The following is a 21073-nucleotide window of genomic DNA, read 5'->3' as shown; positions in this document are numbered from 1 at the left end:
ACCCCAGATCTATTTCGAGAGATATGCAGAAAAATCTAATCTAAATTTAAATTTTGTGACCCTTTTATAAAAGTTTTGAAATCAGTAAAAGCAACATTTTTTACAGGAAACAAAAATGTTTAATTTGCCAGGTAATTTGTCCATTCGTAACTCTAAGAAACACACCTACTTTCACCTTTTGACCCTGTCAGCTTGCTGCAACCGCTCACCTCTTGACCTGACAACAAATGCATCGCTATGTTTGTAACCTTTTAATGTTAACCTGCATGTCAAATGAACATCTATACCTGTCCTGCATTCCGTAAAGCTCACGGGATTATACATTGCATCAAGAATGACTTAAAATGTCACTTCAGGTTTCCATCAGTTCTCTATAATGGAAGTTTCTCTGTTTATGTGCTGGTTTACCTGATCCTGCAAAAGTGACATGTTAGATGTGTCTTAATGACTTGATTAAATCTTTGATAAGAGGAAACACTGGACCTACACTTTTAGCATGTGTTGCATGTAAATGGATATAATGAACTTTATCTCAAAGGTCAGATAAGGTGTGAAAGCATATCTATAATCATAGGTGTTATGGAGAGGAAAAAGATTCTCCTCACCCTACATAGTTAGCACAAATATTAAAATAATATATATTCAAATAGTCATCCACAAAGACACATTTAGATTAAATCAAATTAAAATACCAGTCTAAGGGATTCTTTGTTAATCTTTTTTTGTAATTTCTTGCTATTACTATTATTGAGAATGAACATCTTTGTGTATATTTGTCTATATGTTTGATTAAAATTAAAACAAGCTTACAGTAATAAAATCTATGGTAATGAAAAATTGAAAATTGGAATACTGACTCGTGGCAACTCTTGTCTTCTGTCTCAGCTTTTTCCCTTATTTCCCTTATTTATTTCAGAGCCCCCTTGGAAGTTTGCTCAGGCCCTCTAGGGGGCCATGGCCCCTAGGTTGAGAACCACTGCATTAAATTGTCTAAGATTTACGCAAAACAAATCCTTTTGGAAAATGTTGCTGTGGCTATTTTTCTGTTTATTTCATTCTTTGAAAGTTTGGAAGCTTTTTCAGCTTGCCAAAAACTATTAGGTAATTTGGAAGCCTTATAAACGGGATCCAAAGATTGTGTGCATTTTTATGCACATCATTTCCAAAACATCTAGCCACAAGAGAAATTATAAGGATGTGCTGTGTCTCTCATAAATAAACACCTTATAATTGCAATATCAGTTTTGCATATTTTAATGATGGAACAGTAAAATAGGCTCTTGATTGACGGGTGGAAATCTGATCCGGCGGAGGACAGTGGCAGCCAATGGGAAGCGGGGCGCCGGCTGTTTCTGAAGGGAGGCCCCTGGAGCAGCAGGCAGCGTGTGTGTGTTGACTTGAGCGCGGAGGAGAGACACGAGAGCGCTTTTCTCATTCAGTCCGGCGACACATCCATGCATGAATGCGGTGCGTTTACTGGGGTGAGTGCAAGCTTTAAGTTTTACAACACCTTCGACGCTTCAGTAAAACGTAACTAGAGACAGAAAAAAAAAAAGAGTTTCCAAAAGTCCAGTCCCTTAGGAGGGTCGGCTCACCGCGTTACGCACGCACAGCACAGCAACATATTTACATTAGGACACTTGCAACTTTATCTATAAAGTGTCACGGATCTGCTGCATTTAATGTCTGTTTCATAATAGTCAGCATGTAATCGGTCAAATGAAAGATATGTTTATGAATGGAGCCGCTGAAAGCGCTCGAGCGCGCAGCAGTTCATGTTCCATCTCCAATAAATCGCTTAAGTCAGTCTCCTACTTCAAAGGGTGATCGGACGGCGCGCTCAGAGTCCAACCGCCAGAATGGACGGACTTTACGACCAACAAGTGCCTTTCATAAAATCTCATGTAAGTCTGATGAAAGTAAATCAGTGCTCACCATGATTGTAAATATGTATCTGTCATATAAGTGACCGATGAGGAGAATCTGCGTTTTTTAAAGCGTAACGTGACAGGTCTGTCTTTTGTATGTGTGATTCTTCACTTTAGGGAAACTTCTGGATTTATTTCGAAGACATTAATAATCATTTATAGTTTTAAAGTATTCATTATAATACGTGAATCCTGTTATTGTGTATTAAACTAGTTATATACCAGAATTGCTATATTTGGGACTTTATAACGTCACCTTTATTATACATTTAAATTGTGTTAAAACAAAGGAAATTCTATTTTTCACTTTTCCCCTAAGAAAATCATATTTTCAGTTCTGCATTTTACAAAGTATTATACTTTTATTACAGTCACAAATGCATTTTATAAAATAATTGTTAAAAAAAAATGTGTTATGATGGTAATGAGAAGTGAAGATTTAAAAAAAAAATTAAAAACATATTTTTTTGAACTTTTAAAACTAGGTATCATTACCAAACAGCTCAGTTTTTGAGACTTTTTCAAATAAAAAATAAATAAAATAAATAAAAATGGTTGACCTTCTTCTTCCTTGTTGGGTTAGAATAGTAAGAACAAGACTTTTTCAACTTTTTCCTAAAAAAAAAAAAAAAAAAAAAAAAAAAAATTCCATCAAAATCAAAACACTTGAGGGTTGATCAAGGCCATGATCATCTAATATAAAACACAGTTTTATATGTCACTTTTAAAGATTTCAAACAAGTCAGAAATGCCACTAACTAAAGAATCTCTCATATATTAGCAGTAAGCATGATGAGTGAAGCTGCAGTCTTTCAAAAGCAAACTCTACACACTCCATCTTCATTTGAGACAATTGATCTGTTGCTTTGTGCTTAGAATCCTCGGGGAAAGACATCCAACACGAGACCAGCGAAGGACAGGAAAAGAAAATTCATTAACTCTGACCTGGCGTTGGACACCGAGGGTAAGCACTCAGGTGTGGGTGAAAAAGACAATGTTCATTTCACGCCTTCTTAACATCTCGCAAAATGCAATATCGCTCGTTGCCACCTGCACTCGGGGCTTTAAAATCTCAATCAGCTGCGCTCGCCTTGGTCTTCAGAGGGCTTTGAGACTGGTTTCAAGAGGCGCTGAGGGTCAAAACTCATAATTAAAGCTTTGTACCTGTTGTTTCGCCATCTCAAACTCTGCTGTCTTTGTTTTTAGAGCTGTTTCAAGATCTCAGCCAACTTCAGGAGACCTGGCTCGCTGAAGGTAAGCTCTGGTCTGTTTACTTCAGTCTCGCTCAAGGTTTCTCAGTGGTTGATCAAGCTTTTGTTTGGAAGCTGAAGAAGCGGAGAAAGTGTGTGTGGGGGGATTTGGGGGAGGGGAGCAAATATGCCTCAAGTTACAGACCTAATCTGCAGTCCAATTAATGCATCTGTAGCGAAGGCACTTGGCGTGTCATGCATACATTAGTGCTTGAGAAGAGCAGGAGTCTAGGGGGAGACCGAGGAGGTTCTACTTTGAGTGTCATCACAAATTACCAGAAGAACTTGCAGTCTCGCTCACTCTCTTCTCCTCTCGTCCGCTTTTGGCAGGAGCTAAGGCAGACGAGCCACCAACACTGCCACCTCTCTCTCTCGCACGCACGCACACGCGCACACCTTCTCTCCCTCACTCGTTTTCTTTTTCGTATCGCTCTCTTTCTCATCTGATACTTCTCGTATATTAGGTTTTTCTTTGTTTTTTTTTTATTTTTGTAACTCCTTTTTGTTAAAGAAATGGATTGACAGTAGATCGCTTCAAGAGCTTCAACTTTTAGAGCTTCGTTTTTTCCCCCAAACTTTTTTTTGGTTGTTTTTGCCAATTTTTTGCTTCTCATGGCAAGACATGCTGGTTGTGGTCTAACTCAAACGTGATGCTTCAGGAGTTAAGCGCGAGTGTCTTCTTCCCACCTTGCTTGCAGCACCGACCTTTAGGTTAGTAAATGGTTTACTCTTTGATTGATTGTTAATGTGTTTGGAAATATTTTAATGTGATAGAAATTGTAAATTTCTTACAATGTTAGTTAAAAAATTTAAATGGCAAACATTTTGATGATAATTTTTTTATGTTTTTTTTTGTCTTCAGAATGTACAATTTTACATTCCTAACAATGTTAAAATTTCTAAATGGTGAACAGTCAAATTTAATGTTAAAAATATAAGGTTTTACTTGTCTTCAAAATTTTATGACTTTTTTGGTGTGTGAATTTTTATTTTGTTGCAAAACGTTGCAAATATTACTAAAAAGTATTTTTTATTTTTTTTGGCTGCAAAATGTGAATGATTTTGAAAAGTTTTAACATTATTAAAATTTTGAGGACATTTATACATTTAGAAAACCTTAAACTGATTATGTGCATGCAAATGAATTTTAACAGATAATCAGTTTTATTTTTCGAGTTAAATAACTTTTTTAGTTTGCTAAAAAAAAAAAAAGTATAAATATTCGTATATAGTTGGCTGCAATTATACTGTCATGTTTCCATTTTTAGCAGAATGTAAATAAGCTTTGTGGGATTTTATTATTGTCATAAATTAATTTAGGCTGTGAAAAAGTTTAAAATAGAAGTCGCAAATCATGATAGACATAACAGCCTTTTGTCTGTTTATTGTAAAAAGCTGTTTGGTTGCAAATTGGGAAGAAAAAAAAAAGTAGTTAGACAGCTGAAAATCATGCAAAGCAGTTTGTAAAACCAATTCCAGCGCTTTGCATTTCTGATATCACAGCTGCATTTCAGCCTATGGAATGCATTTCCGTGCACTTTGGACAAAAAGAGGAAATGAAGATGAGTGTGTGTCTGTTTTCTGTTAGTGATCGCATTACATCTGGCTTGTGTGACTGAATTTTTGAATGCCACATGAAAGTCTGGCTTATGCAACTTAATCAAGTATCTTTTTATTTAGTATCATCTCAAATATCTTCATTAAAATATGCTTTAGTACAGCTGCAACACAGGACACTTTTAAAACCAAACATCTAAAATATAAGCAAATAATCTTACATGTAAAATAGGACTTGCCCACCTGCATAAGGAAAGAGAATCTTCATTTTTAATAGACCGCTTTCATATACTCTTTAATATATTTAAAAATGCTTGCAGTATAATTGTGGATTTTAAAATTAAAAGTACGCTTTAGAACAGATTTCGGACTTTACTGTCCTTGTCGTGAGTTTGATTATGCCAAATCCACCTCAGGGCCTCTAAAAGAATTAGACATGACTTAAATATTTTAGTGTATCCGGCAGGGAAAAAAAAAAAGTGTGCAGAGAGAAAGAAAAAAAAAAGTAGTCGCTGCAGTAGATATTACAGTGAGGACTACAATTCAACCTGTCTTCCATCCATCAGCCGCAGTGCCCAAAGATTCGAGATAAATCGCAGATAGATTTAATATATGACTTCCTGTCCATTAGAACCCAAACGAAGACCTAGCGGTTTCATTTCAGAGATTTATTAGCTCAGGTAATTGGAAAGAAGAGGAAGACTTATGAGCGACGGACAGAATTTCCGGCAGCGTAGACTAAAGAGCTGATGGCTCGTCATTTGACGTAGATGTGTCATTTTGGCCAGAGACAGCTGACAGTCACTTATTGCGTCTAGAAAAGTTATAAAAGACTTCACTGAATATGTCATATCAGGATTTAGTTTATTGGCTTAATACATTATTTTTTAGTGTGACCTTTATCTGATTTCTCTGCATCTTTTCCTCTTTGTTCGGCAGAGAGGTGATTATGAGTTTCTTTATGGAGCTGGATTTGTGTTTTTTGCTCTTCTCCTTTTTCTTTAACTGGTGGACATGTTCCAACACCTTAGCTAGCCTCAGGAGTGGTGCTGGGATCAGCTGTCCCATTCACAGGTTGACTCATTCACCCTGCTGAGAATACTGGCTGCTGCTCCCTTCCTCTCACCTTTTCTCTCTTTAACTGATGTTTACACTACCTTTCTGACTCTTAATGCACTTGTTCATTCTCTTCTGATCTGGTGAGGGGATGGTTTAATATTTCTTTGATTGTGTTTGCTTTGGAACCAGCCAGAGAAATGGTGGTGGTATTTCTTGTTGAGTTCAACCAGTAAAGACATCTGCTGCGGTTGTGCTCGACAAATACTGTAAAGATAAACTGGTGCTGATTTGAAGTTATAGAACAGACTGGGGCTAGTTGTCACACTTTTTACTCAAGTGACTAGTTTGGGATTATTTATGATTTCTGCATATATACACACACATTTCTATTTATTATTTATTTCTATTTTAACCATTATTGCTCAGAAACATAACTTAATAAAACAAAATAAAGTTATTAAAATACATGTGGACCTTTGTGTGGTAAGTTGTCACAGAAAGATCTGCAATTAAGAATTTTTTTAACCAAAAATTAAACAAAACATTTTGAAACAGCAAAAAAAAAAAAAAAAAATAAAAAAAATTACCACACACACAAAAAATATCAAACCTTTGTTTTGGCCCACAGATGCTGTTAATAAATAGTTTTATTGTGTATGTTTTATAGCGTATGTGTCAACTTGCCCTGACATGACATTTATATATTAAAAAAAAAATCTATTGTATTTGAACTTTTTAGTTATAATATATCTTCATTATGTAGTTGACTCTTATTTGAATTAGAGTTTTGATTTAAAAATAAAAAAATATTATTACGATAAAAACCTTATGACAGCTGCTCTGAAAATAATTTGGTGTTTTTACTTTGAAATTGCCATTAAATAATCAGCAAGTATAGTGAAATTCTGAAGTAGAATGACTACTAAAATAGATTTTATTGTGAAAATTACTCCTATAAAGTTTTATTTAACATTTTATTTTTACAGTGTAGCCCAGTCTCATCTATATTAAACAAATAAAAAATCTTAAGCGTTTTTCAGTTAAAAATTTCCCCATATTGACTTCATATACTGTATGAATGCATTACCATTTACACAGACATGCGAAAACACTCCCATTTCCAAAAAGAAAGCAGAAAAGCCAAGTATCCAAGCAAAACTTGTTGCCTTACACAAAGCAAATGTCGATTTGTGCGTGTTGCGACTTGTTACTGTTGTTGTGAAAATGAAAATCCAATTTTAGCGCAGAGGAATAAACGTGCTAATAGCCCCGTGCAGCGAGGTCTCGTGCTCTCCTCCGCCACGGTGCGCCTTTGTGTCGAGCTGAACAAGCAATAAACAGCAGAAGTCTTGCAAGAGTGCAAATGCATGTGATATAAACATGAATGTGCTTAATTGAGCTCCGTATGAAGGCTTCATTATTTTAGCATTAGCTACGAGAGAGGGAAAGGTAGGGGAACGTGCTCTGTTTGGACGGCTGCCGTCACCACAGGTACAGGTGCATTCACCAGTGGGGATGTGTCCCAATTAGACAGTGTGAACAATAGGTGTTTTCTCGCTGCATGGCTATCCTTATGAAGACGCTGTGTAAAGCACATTTGATCACAAGGCAAGGTGTTTTTCCTTTGGTTGCCTGGTCTGTTTTATTTTACTTTTTATTTCTCCAACTATTTTAAGACACAATTATGTCAAAACGAAAGGCTGGGACAGATATGGGATGCATTTCACACGCAAGAGCCTGCTTTGTCCAACAAATTAAATTACTGACATAATTAGAGGATATGTTTTGTCTGTTTTAAACCAATAAATGTCTTAATGGGTTGGTCTGAGAATTTCAAATCATTAGTGTTTCAATTACAGAGGATTATTAGAGGAAATAACTCATTAAAGTGATTATTAGAGTACAGATTGTGTTAGAATGACTTGTGGAAACCTAATATAATAATTATGAAAGAAAAATGTTTATTTACCCTTTTCTCTCTTGTTTTTATCCCAGCTCAAGTTCCTGACAATGATGAGCAGTTTGTTCCAGATTTTCAGAGCGAAAACTGTAAGTGTGACCTTTTTTTTTTTTTACTGTGGCTCTACAAAATAACAGCTTATATTTTGCAAAGTGACTTCAGACTCTAAAAAAAGCTCAAATTTGATGATTTTGTGTGAAAATTTGCCAAACGCAACTCGCGTTTAGCTTGTTTGCGACATGTTGTCGTTCGCCGCTGTTGTTTCTGTGAATAAACAGAGAGAGAGAGCGCGAGCGGCGTGTGTTCTCTAGGTTGTGTACCTTCTCAGCGAGTGCAGCCAGAAGCAATAGGCCTTTAAATGGGCATAGGAAGTAAAGTTGGCGCGCAGTGGTCGTGGCAGAGCCGGTGCCAGTGTCGGAAGTGGCATGGACTGAATGAGGCACAGTGGGGAGCGAGTCCAGCTTATGTCTTAAAGAGGAGCCAAAACAGACTCTGCTACTGAGGATGTAGGGGAGAAGAAGGGGGGCTTTGTCTTTCTAGAGAACTCAAGCTCATTAGGCAAATAAAATATACTAGTGTTTGCTGATAATGGGCCATTGTACTGTATTCTTCCTTAGACTTTATTGTGAGCGTAGGCCATGAAAAAAGTGAAGTTAAATGTCACTAACGGAAGCCTTTTTTGTGTCGATATTTTTAAGTAAATATTATTCCATTCCAACATGTATTTTTAAGCAAAAACGATGGAACTGCAGGGTGTTAGTTGGCATTGTCGGCAGGATAGTGGAGGAGAGGAGGGAGAGGCAGATGGAGGTAGAGCGAGGGCATGGCGGTTGGGCTCTTGAACGGGCATCCTGGCCCTCCCATATGGGTCTGAGTCGACAATGCCAGTGGATCACTTCCGTTTCATGTGGTTCATTCCCACAAAACACCTCAAAATGGGATATACAGGGATAACACAGCCAGAAAATACACCTCTCAAACTGCTGCTGCGCACTAGACGTGTGAGGCCTGATAAACTGAAATTATTTGTATCATTTAAAGATTTCTAATATACTGTATGTGTTGTTGTTTTTCCCATTTTTTAAGGAATTAATATTTTTAACTAGCAAGGATGCATTACATTGATCAAAAGTGACAGTACATATGCAAATAAATAATTTTAAATAAATTAAAAATAGTTATTTTGAACTTTCTATTCATCAAAAAATCCTGAAAAATCAGCACAAGTGTTAATAAAAAGAAATTGAGCACCAAATCAGCATACTAGAATTATATCTGAAAACTGAGCACTGAATCAGCATACTTGGTTTCTGAATGATCATGTGACACTGAGCAATGCTGGCTTCTGAAAATTCAGTTTTGCATTCACAGGAATAAATTAAAATATGTTAATATATTACTGTTTTACTGTATTTTTGATCAAGTAAATGCAGCCTCGGTGAGCGTTAAGTGTATGACAATTTTCCGACCCCACATTTTTGAATGGTAGTGTATATATTTTTTCTCTTTTAAATGCATCTGTAATTGTTAAGAGAATTGGTGGTGGTACTGTAAAAGATCAATCGTTTAAAACATTAATATAATAGTGATTTGTGGCTGGGGAAGTGTGATCAAACAGTGGTTATATTTTAGTTATTTGCCCTTTTGTAAAGGCCATCGTAATTCAAGCCCAGTGTTTAAGAAGAAGGTGTGACTGAATCTATTATCAGCGAGTAACAGTCAGTGAAGAGGTGAGAGTGAGAAAGAGAGAAGGGTGAGAAAACGCACGACCATCAGCACAGAAAAAAAAAAACACAGTATGACACTTAGAAACAGTTGTGATTTTTACACAAATTCACTTTTATGCAACACAGGGAGCAGTGAAAATGGTGTTCGGTAACATTATGAATGGACTTTTGGCAGAGAAAAGACTATTGATTTATGAAAATGAAATCTATTAGAGCGCAGCTTTAAGAAAAGAAATGTAACTTTTTAAGGAATGGAACATGAATGTTTAGCAGAAGCAACATCATAATTTGTGAATATTTTGCATAACAAGTTAAGATACAGAAATGAATATTTTGCTGTACTCAAGATGTTCTTTTGATTTTATAATGACACTTTTTTATTTATTTTTTTGAGGTGTTGCACTTCAGTTGACATCTGACGTACTCAGGGGGTTTTAAATGCATCTCATTAATTGCAAGGACACAAAAAATTGAAAGTAAATGTCATAAACGACTTCTTGAAAATGTTGTCCATTAACACCAATCAATAAATGTGTAATTGTTGCAATCCTGGAATGACATCCTGCACGTATGACGTCCTGTGATGCTAACAGATTTTGTATTGATTCGTTTACTCGTATTCCTTTGCGTAAAATCAATTATGGCATTATTTTTTTCTTCGTCTGTCTGCGTGCTTCTTAATATGGTCCGTCAAGAAGTCTTCTCAAGTATAAATTATTCATCCATACCGCTACTTTTAGAATCCACTATCATGAACAACGACACATCCTAACAAGACCATTTAAAATCTCAGAAGGCTGCCAAATAAATGAAGGTTTTATTACTTTAGACATTGATATTTTTATTCTTAACTTTGAGATTACAATTTAATCAAATAAATGAAGTACTTTCTATTTATGCTTTTATTCTTTTTCCCTTTTTTCATGTTTTCAAAGATTACCTTTAGAAGTAGAAATGTTTAAATACATTAGTAATCAGCAAAATACTAAATGTCAAGAATCTCATTCCTGTGTGCTAAAGAAAAGCAATACTCAATTGACTTAAATATTCCTTTAAAGATGTTTTTAATGGAATTTGGTTACTGAATTGATGCAGATTTATATTTTAAAAAGTATTTTATTACATATCCACCTGTCCTTGTTTATGTGAGTTGCAAGAAACCTTTTTGAAACAACCTTTTCACATGCAAACCGCATGCAAAAGAAATCGAATGATTTTTGGTGAATGCATAAAAAAATGTAGATGTTGTAAAGTGTCTTCTCAACTTCATCTGCAAATGCCTTGTGTGAGTAAGAGAATGACTGCAGTTTAAAATGACACTTATGCATCCTTTGAGTAATGAATATAGTGAGGATCTTGGTGTTCTGTTTAAACATCTATACGTTTGTCTCTTTCTCAGTGGCGTTCCACGGGCTGCAGTTGAGGATAAAGAGAGAGCCCCACAGTCCGTGTACTGATCTGGGCTCAGCCTGCAGTCAGGAGAGGCCCTTCAGAATCCACTATGGGGAGAAGTGCCTGTATAACATCAGGTAGTGTTCACAGAATCCCACATCTTGTATATGACACTAAATGACTGTATAACTTACATGCATCAAGTGTTTTAAGAAAATACCGGTAGTAACGAGACGAACGCTAGACATGCTAGACTGCGGCGTCCGCGTGAAACCATAAGTGTTTTTTGCACCAAAGCAGTGAAAATCAACTCTAAACTTTATACTTTCAGCTGTCAGAGAGACACTAACATCACATATTTTGGTTTGCAAATTCAGCCTCGGCATCTGGAGTGAGAGAGTTAAGTGATAAATGGGCCGAATATGTCTACATACGTTTGCAATAATGCTACCGTTTAACAAACTATTTTTACTTATTATTTGTCAATTTAGAGTGTGTTATTTTCCTAATTACAGATGTTTTGTGAAAAAAACCCCCCTAATTTCTGAATGCAAATGTTGGGTTTGTTAATCACGCTGCTCATGACGCTGAATTTTCAGGGCTTTGCATAAAGCACAAATTCACCTCCGACACTTAGGTGTTACAGTGTGTGTGTGTGTTTCACCTTTTATATGTGACTAAAGGCTGAATAAAAGCACAGACGTTCATTTGACAGAAAAGCCCTAAAGCAGATGGGGTCTTGGCATAGATGTGACTTTTTAGCCTGAGCCAAGAATATTCTTAAAGATTTATGGAAAAAAAGCACAATAATAATAGTTTTCCTTTAGTTATTTACTCAAAGGCAACTGTACAGCAGGTGCTGTTCAAAATGATTTGAATGAGATCCACCTGAAATTGGAAAGGGGGAAGAAAACACAAAATTACGCTACGGTGCATTAAGTCCAATAAATGGCTTTTCCACTTGGACAAGCGTCTATGGCAAACACGGTTGCTTGGTTACAGTCATCTTCCTATTGATTTGATTTTAAATTTATGACATTTGACTTAGATGTTTTATTTCGCTGGAGGAGCCAACTTGCCCTCGTATTGCAGATGGCACTCAAGCTGAACCAACAACCTCTGTGATAATGATGTTCTCTTCAGAGATGCTTTGGAGATTGTCAAGCCCCATAGAAGCCTGTTCCTTCCTTGTCTTTAAATGTTTCTGAATGGAGTGTAATTGCGTTAAGGTTCATATCTGACAAGATATCAGATGATATCTCTTTGGTACCTTGTCGATTGTGGCATGTGAGGGGTGGAGAGCTGGATGGATAAAGAATAGATGAGGGGAACTGTGGGATTTCTTTGTTAGATTATGGAACTATGTGAACAATTCCTGCAAGTAAGGGGTCAAAAATGTACACTATATACATCATTATAAATATATACATATATATATATATATATATATATATATATATATATATATATATATACACACACACACATACTATTGTTTAAAATTTTGGTGTCAGTTAGATTTTGTTTTTTTAAGTAATTTAATAATTTTATTTAGCAACAATGCATTCAGTTGTTCAAATATGACAGTAAACACATACTGTTTCAGAAGATGTGTTCCAAATAAATGCTGCTTTTTAAACGTTCTATTCATGAGAGAATCCTGAAAAAAGCAAAATGGTTTCACTGATAATAAAATTTTTTCCTGAGCAGTAAATCAGCATATTAGAATGATTTCTGAAGAATCATGTGACACTGCAGACTGGAGTAATGATGCTGAAAATTCAGCTTTGCATCACAGGAATAAACTATAGTTTGAAATATATAAAAATAGAAAACAGTTATTTTAAATTGTAATGGTATTTTTATTAAATGCAGACTTGGTTAACATAAGAGATTGACCCCAAACTTTGAAGCAATAAATTAAATTATATTTGAGTAAATATTATATACTTATTTTGATTATTTTTTTATCGTTGTTATTATTGTATAAATTATAATTGTAATACCTTTAGTCTTATGAATATTTTTTTTTTCACAATGGTTCAACAGATAAATACAATTTTATTAATTTTTATTTTCTTTTTTTATTTTTATTAGTAATATTTTTTGACATTTTTAAATCAATTTACCTGTTTAAAAACATGTAATTTAAAAGATATAAAAATATATTTTAAAAAATCATTTCCAGCCATTTTTGAAATACCAGTTTAGCATGCATTATGGAGTATGCTACAGACAAAAAGTTTTAGCGTTAATGTTTTTTTAATTTTTTTCATTTTCCAGCAATAAAGTCGAGCACAGTCTCATAATAATCTCAGTAGCCTGAAAGGCCCTGAGGAAAGACTAACTTAAACTGCTCTTGTTCCCTGGTGTCTCCAGTGCCTACGAGCAGAAGCATCCCTCGGGAATGAAGGCCTCCAGCCCAGTGTCTACCCCCTGCAGCACGCCTGTGTCCCCTGGCCAGCATGTGTCTCCCACTGCCGCCCCCACCCCGAAACCAGACAGGACGTACCCTCACCTCGCACCCCCACAGCCCCTCCCTGACAGCGCTTACCCCATGGACCACAGGTACTGCCATTTACCAAAACACTACAGACAGACAGACAGACAGATAGATAGATAGATAGATAGATAGATAGATAGATAGATAGATAGATAGATAGATAGATATCATGCGTGATACTTATTCTATTCAGTGTTTTGTTCAGATTTCGGCGGCAGTTGTCGGAGCCGTGTCATTCGTTCCCCTCTCCTTCGATGTCGCGGGACGGACGGCCCATGTATCACAGACAGATGTCAGAACCCAGCATCCCCTTCCCTCCTCAGGGGTTCAAGCAGGAGTACGGCGACCCTCTCTTCGAACATCCGGCCATGGTGGGGGCGCCGCTCCCCCAGACGTACCCGCACTCCATGATGATCAAACAAGAGCCTCGCGACTTCACCTACGACTCAGGTGAGTTTGGTTTCTATTCGTTTACAAGTCTGCTAATACTGACAGGTCATGCAACTGTTTTTAACATTGATAATAAAAAGAAATGTTTATTGAGCTCCAAGTCAGCATATTAGAATGATTTCTGAAGGATCACGTGACACTGAGGACTGGGGTAATGATGCTGAAGATTCAGCTTTTTAAAATATATTACAATAGAAAATGGTTTAAATTGTACAAATATCTCACAATATTACTGTATTTTGTGCAAAAAAACATGAAAAGACCCTAAAGTTTAAATAATTAAACAGAAAAATAAACAAATAGAATAGAATAAATAGGTGAAATCTTTAATAAATAAATAAATAAATAAAGCATGATTTATAAGGATATGGAGACAGTATGTACTTCACTTAACTAACAGGAAGATCATTTTTCTTTTGTTTTCTTTTGGATACTCATACAGCCAGATAGCAACTTTATTAGGGACAGGGAGATTGATAGAATTAGCGTGTTATTAGGAAATTTGGGCCTGATCTCATTTCCTGAGGGCCTGGCTAGAAAGGAGAGGGGCCCCTAATCTCTCCCCCAGGGGCCCCCAGGCTGTCTGCCCAGCTCTGGCATGAATGAAGAGGCTTTTGGTTTTCATTCATAAAAAATGGAGGTGGAAGCAGCCGCCTGTCAGGAAAGAAGGCAGCGCTGCTTCTCAGCTGTTTCCTGTTGATTATGTGAATCTGTAAAATATAACCTGAGGATAATAGCAGTAATACTGGGGCCTTTTCTGTTTACTTAATCTCAAAGCAACATCATCTAATTTATGCAGCGCAAGGGTTGTGGGTTCGATTCCCAGGGAACACATGTTAGGTAAAAAAAATAAAAATAAATGTTAGCCTGAATGCACTGTAAGTCGCTTTGGATAAAAGTGTCTGCTAAATATGTAAATGTAAATTAACTTTTACAACAGACAATTCGTTTTTGTTATAATTTATACTATATGCTTTAGTCCAGTTTGTGTTCATCTTGAAATATTACTTACAATATCAAAGTTATTCTTACATTTAGTTCATTAAAATTAATATTTACAACAGATACTCTGACAGTTCCTAAATAATTGTTGGTGGTATTTAAAAAAATTACAGTTTTTTTTTCTCAGGTACATACTGTACGCCTTAATTTTTACATTGTATGTCGATTTTATTATCTATAACATATTGTCCAATTATTATCTATAAAATTAGACACACTAAAAGCTAACAAATGAAGTGATGAGAGCTTTGTGAATGTGAGTGATTTGTCTGCATTGGTTCTTTACATCAGTGTAGGAGATCATCGACATGTTTTGCATTCCCTCCCAGCCATTTAGAAGAATTTATTCTGCCTCATAAAGGAGCTTGTTTGTTGTGAGCTGTGTTAGGACTGGGCAGTCAGCGGCTAATTTAATCAGCGGTAATTTCCTCGACAGGCCCATTACTTGAATGAAACCCTGAGAGATCTTTATAGGTCCAAATGAACAGGGTTAGATGTTTTATGGAGCATTCACTTAAGCTGTCTTGCTTTGCTTTGATTGAATCACAGCTCCAACAAACAACATGACTGACGCGGAGCACAAGGCGTCCACTGCGGTTAATCCTCACAAATCTGTTGTCCATAATGTTTTAACCTACTCTTTTGAATAGAAAATGGGATGTTGTCCTGGGGATTTATTTTCCATTGTCTAAAAATAGTAAGCAAATAAATAAATACATAAATAAATAAGTTTTAGTTTTAGTTTTTTAACTGAACCCATGCATTTTTTTCCGCTTTTTAAAATGCTTTTTTTGTGTTGTTATCCTTTTTCAGAAGTGCCTAGCTGTCACTCTGTATATCTTAGACAAGAAGGATATCTGGCCCACAATAACAGAACAGAGGGTAACTATCCACACAGTATAATATATTTGATCTTATATGGCTATTTTATTATTTATAATGTCTAATTTGAACTTTTATTTAATGTATAAAGTCAGATTATAACAATATCTCAATGTCTTTATTCAATAGGATGTATGTTCGACAAAGTTGCAAGGCACTTTTATGATGACACTTGCGTGGTACCAGAGAAGGTTGAAGGTATGTATTGATTTATTTACTTATATTTATGTGCTGAAATATTATTTATTAAATAATAAGTTGACTCTTTACTGTACATTCATCTATAGTCTTGAATACTCTATGACCCTTCCAACATGTAACATATAAAATGACAACTTTATCCACCGAAGACTGTGCCATCGCTTTCCTTTTTTTTTCACAATGATGATGTCTAGCCCATAGGCATTATAGGTTTGGCTATGTGAGCTAACGTCCTTTGTAATTTTTCCTCCCACAGGTGATATAAAGCAGGAGGTGGGGCTCTACCGTGAAGGCCCGACCTATCAGAGACGAGGCTCGCTACAGCTTTGGCAGTTTTTGGTGGCCCTATTGGATGACCCCTCAAACTCACACTTCATTGCGTGGACAGGCCGGGGCATGGAGTTTAAACTCATTGAGCCCGAGGAGGTACTAACTAGCCTCAACAGTACATTTTTTAACCAAGATTTTATCTGTATGTGGTGTGCATTGTGTCTGTGAGATTTAATAAAAATTGATTTAGGACATTAATAATTTAAAGAAACTAAAATAAGTACTTTTTTCCCAAAAATGTAACCCCCTATAAAACCTGACATGGAAAAAAAAAATTGATGGAACAGTTTATTGAGCCTAAAATTTTTAAATGCACAGTTTTTTTTAGTTTTTCTTCTGAATATTATATTTGATACTCCAGGCTTTTATTGTTCATATATTAAGATATAAGAGAATATGGAGCTCATATTTGGGTAAAAAATAAAACACCTCAGTTTTATCCAGAGGCCCAAACTGAGCAAAAATATGCTACAATTGTTTTTCAGCAAAGTTTTAATCATGCTGATAATTTAAAGGCTTTTAAATTTTGTGCATCAAATATGGTACAGTTGGCTTTACAGGGTTAAAATAATTTTAGGACATGATATAGTGCTTAATTACATCATTATCTGATTATCTTTACTAAATTTTAAATATATGCAAGCTATATAATATATGCTATGTGCAAGTTTTGATTCCTAGAGAGTCTCTTTATTTATTTGTTAGAAAGCACCTGTCATGTCCATCCAAAAAATAAAGTATTTCAACATGTCGACTCTCCAAAATTCCGAAGTGTTTGGAAAGCATGGACAGAGGTGTGTTTGTGTAAAGTGTCGGCAACAGTGGGATTTGTTAGTGCTGTGTGTGTGTGTGTGTACTGGCGTTGGTCCACAGGGCAGCTGTAGGGAACAGGGGAGTCATTCATGCCATCAGGTGACTGTGGGCCGTTGGGATTGTCTGGGCGGGTGCAAGGCGTGAATGAGCCGCAGTAGAGTGAAAAAGGCCCACAGCGCCGGGCTCTGGGAGAGTGGTGGGAGGGAGATTTGAAAAGGAGGGGGGCACAGGTGGGTGGTCGTGCGGACAGGTGCAGGAACATCTGCCACAATCTGCTGTTCCTAATGAACACATCTCTGACTAGAGGTATGAGTACACGGCTGTGGCTAATGAAAGGACGCCGACTTGTATTTCAGCCCTGACAGGGTTTAGCTGCAGACCCATCAATGCTTTGTTTTTGAGGAGGGCCCTTGTGTGAGCTAGTTTAGTGGATGTTAGGTCTAATTTTTTTTGTTATGTTTGAGAGAAACTTCTGTATTTTTGCAGTACCTTCATTTGTAACCAGTTATTCCCTTTGCTTCAAAGGTGGCACGACGTTGGGGAATTCAAAAGAATCGGCCTGCCATGAACTACGACAAACTTAGCAGATCGTTGCGCTATTACTATGAGAAAGGCATCATGCAAAAGGTACTACAAGCTTTTGATACACCACAACACAACTAGTTTTTATACTTTCAAAATACTGTCCTTTTTGCATATATTGACTTTTTTCATAAGTTACTTTTTAATAATGCTAATGACTGTTTTAAAGCTCATATGCTTATAGGAAAATGTAATGCTCAGCTGCAATGCTTAAGTCTGAATAAGCTATTGTTCAAAAGGAACATTTATAATGTTACAAAAATTTATATTTCAAATAAATGCTGATTTTAATTTTTAATTGTTTTTATAAATATATAAAACAATATTAAAAAAATTTTATAAAATAAATGAAGAATTGGTGAGGCTTTTTAAAAAATCTTACCTTTTTTTTACGGTAATTATACATTTTATGATATTTTAAGCAAAAAGGGTTATTCATGGTGAACAATAAAACATCCAAATTTAGACTTGAATGTAGTGAAAATTCTTGTTTTTTGACATGTTATTGTTCTAAAACAATTTCATTATTTTTTTCAAATTTATGAATAATTGTTAAACATGTCATTTTTATGACCTGAATGACATTATATATGTATATGTGTATATATGTGTATATACATGCATATATATATATATATATATATATATATATATATATCTTATAAGCGATAGTTCACCCAAAATTTGAAATTCTGTCATTAATTGCTCACCCTCGTTATTCCAAACCCATAAGAGCTTTGTTCATCTTCGGAACACAAATTAAAATATTTTTGATGAACTCCGAGAGCTCTCTGACCCTCCATAGACAGCAAGGGTACTACCACAATCAAGGCACAGAAATGTAGTAAGGACATCTTTAAAATTGTTCAAGCGACATCAGTGATTCAACCGTAATTTGCGCATGCTTTGATCTGCACGTAAACAACACGTGTGTGGTGCTACTGACGTAAACACGCATTCACTGCACCTTGTTTACATTCAGAGGAAATCACGTAAAAAACGTTTAAAGACATGTCATTTGTCAACTTCTCAAAAACTCTTTTAATGCAAGTCATAAAAAAAACGTCCTTACACTGTTGAAATGTATAGTAATATTCTTGTTTCTTGACTCAAAGGTGGCAGGCGAAAGATACGTGTACAAGTTTGTCTGCGACCCCGAGGCTTTGTTCTCCATGGCCTTCCCTGACAATCAGCGTCCGGTGCTGAAGACCGACCTGGAGCGGCAGATCAACGAGGAAGACACCGTGCCATTGTCCCACTTCGATGAGAACATGGCGTACATTCAAGAGGGCGGCTACTGCAATCCGCACCCGTACAACGAGGGCTACGTCTACTGAAAACTGCTACCGGCCGTTCGAAAACAAAACAAACTTTCAGACTTATCCCTCATTTCCTTCAGTCATTCCCCAGGACAAAAGAGAGCACTTTATGGACAGAGGATGATGGCAGTGTGTAAACCTACAAACGTACTGGTGTAGTTACGTTAGATGCTCCTTTGGTGTTTTTTGTTGCTATTGAAGGGGATGGGGTGTTTCAGCATGCCGGTTTCTCACAGTGAAAGACTCTTAAGGGCAAATGGCCTCTTCTTTGAACTATTTAGACAGGTTAGAGTCTGGAGCACGTGAGTGGAAAAATCCCAACCTCTTTTACCATTGAAACTCTTGGATTGTTTGTGGAGCGCTTTGTTATTTTCGCACATTTTCACAGCATTTGTTTTCTCCCCCTTGGTGTCAAACAGTAAATAATACAGTGTATTACTATGGAAATAAAATCCTTAAAACTCTCCATCTCAAAGTGAGCACATCTGAACTGAGTAAATGGCCCTTTCTTGCACGTTCAGGACCCATACAGTGATTAATTACTAGCACAGTTACAACAAACGACTGATTCATGTTATTTGTGAAACACTAATATTCAAGTTATACCCGTATAAACATATTCTCCTATGAATATAATGTCTTAGAGGAGGGGAAGATGCAGGTAATTTTCTCAATGAACAACAGATTTTTTCTTTATTTAATTCATTAAGACAAAAAAAAATTAAAAAAAAATCCCATGACAGCATGATTTTGTAATACTACAGTACACAGTGTTTCAAATACTGCTTTTCAAAATCTATTTAAATGAACATCTGTATACTTAAGTAACAATACAGTATAATTAACACCGTATTTCACTGAATATGACTTTTTGATCTAAATATTAGCAAAATCGCCTATAGCTATCAAATAGTTATCTTCAGACAGGCTTCACGTGTGTCTATGACATCATTCTTTTAAAGCTACATTTCTACTATTAGAGTGACAAATTGCTTTTTTTATTAGGAAAAAAGTGGATGTTGGTCCATTACTCACTCCCCATGCCATCATTGAAAATATAAAACATGTATATTCAGGTTAATGCACCTCAATGCTGCTTTTTGTGTAACTCTATTCACATATGATCAGACGGCAGCTATGCCCTGCAGTACATTCGTTATTTTTTTTCTACATCAAAAAAAACAAAAAAAAAAAAAACATCAGTGTTTATTGAATGTAAAAAATATATACATAATTGCGAAAGGAATGGCAATAGCTACACTTCTGTAATAAAATAGTGTTGAAATACATTTGGGTTGTTTTTTTTTTTGTGATTTTTGTCAATCTTGGTCTCATATTTCAATCACAAAAACAGCCAAGCAAATAAGCAGTGTTGTTCCCTATAGTTAATGATTTCATTCAGGTTCCAAACACACAATAAAACTGATAAAAATAGAAGTTATTACTTGAAATGGTTGTCCAATTCAACTTTTTTTTTGTAACACTGACTTTTTACTGTATTGATGCTTGCCACTCACACAAACACACAAATTAAATGATAAAGCAAAATGTAACCACTTTAATTTGTTATTTAAATTGCTTACATTTTGCTTTATCCTTTAATTTGTTGACTTTTGTACTTTGAAATGCCACTTACAAAACAATGCCATGGTATATTTGAAAGTACGTTGGTATTACCGACATTTGTTTGAGCGGTGCAGACAAACCGTCACCCTTTATACGCTTATACAAACACGTCGTCACAACAACACAGTGGTAAACAAGCCTGACAACTGTGTCCCATAATATCAAGCACAGACTGGTGCAAAGCTGTGGTCAAATTTGGCTGTTAAAACGACTGTCACGGTCACCAAAAAAGCACAAATGACCGTGGTTTATTCAAACATCTCCCATTAAAATTTCATGCAAAACCTCTCGGCGCTCGAAGTATGTGGAAGGAAGTGCTCTGGAAAGAGGACAGGGGAAAAAAGGACCCATGTAAGGTTCGATAATCTCCATGCTAATCTTGTTAAACAAATCTTTCAATAGGGCTACAGATGTCCTCTTTCTGTTATCTCGTACGCTGAATTGTTCTCAGGTCTATTTGAATACTCTACGCCCAGAATAGACTGTTTTTAT

At 35.9% G+C, this 21073-nt stretch overlaps 1 protein-coding gene across 6 annotated transcripts; it reads left to right on the top strand.

The window, feature by feature from the left end:
- Window positions 1-1297: 1297 nt before the first annotated feature.
- etv1 (ETS variant transcription factor 1) lies at window positions 1298-20244 on the top strand. Of its 6 annotated transcripts, none has more exons than XM_019095001.2 (13): window positions 1332-1481; window positions 1823-1904; window positions 2805-2892; window positions 3135-3182; window positions 7790-7843; window positions 10881-11010; window positions 13253-13441; window positions 13570-13826; window positions 15642-15710; window positions 15840-15908; window positions 16168-16337; window positions 17580-17681; window positions 18752-20244. In XM_019095001.2, the coding sequence occupies exons 1-13, from the start codon at window positions 1459-1461 to the stop codon at window positions 18971-18973; spliced, it is 1503 nt and encodes a 500-aa protein (XP_018950546.2). In that variant the 5' UTR covers window positions 1332-1458; the 3' UTR covers window positions 18974-20244. The 6 variants fall into 6 exon arrangements, with proteins under 6 accessions (XP_018950552.2, XP_018950546.2, XP_018950548.2 ...); XM_019095003.2 differs by having other exon boundaries at window positions 1333-1481; window positions 13582-13826; XM_019095007.2 differs by lacking the exon at window positions 1823-1904 and having other exon boundaries at window positions 1298-1481.
- The last annotated feature ends 829 nt before the right edge of the window (window positions 20245-21073 follow it).

Source organism: Cyprinus carpio, chromosome B15 (genome assembly GCF_018340385.1).
Source record: "Cyprinus carpio isolate SPL01 chromosome B15, ASM1834038v1, whole genome shotgun sequence".
Classification (NCBI taxonomy): domain Eukaryota; kingdom Metazoa; phylum Chordata; class Actinopteri; order Cypriniformes; family Cyprinidae; genus Cyprinus; species Cyprinus carpio.
The sequence above is the reverse complement of the archived record's forward strand: the minus strand, read 5'-3'. Positions and strand labels throughout refer to the sequence as shown.

What these genes read in the sequence shown, in the direction of transcription:
- etv1 (XM_019095001.2), top strand. Translation starts at nt 1,459, where the DNA reads ATGAATGCGGTGCGTTTACTGGG. An exon ending in AATGCGGTGCGTTTACTGGG is followed by an intron (nt 1,482 to 1,822) that starts GTGAGTGCAAGC and finishes CCTACTTCAAAG; the next exon opens with GGTGATCGGACGGCGCGCTC. An exon ending in GGTACCAGAGAAGGTTGAAG is followed by an intron (nt 15,909 to 16,167) that starts GTATGTATTGAT and finishes TTCCTCCCACAG; the next exon opens with GTGATATAAAGCAGGAGGTG.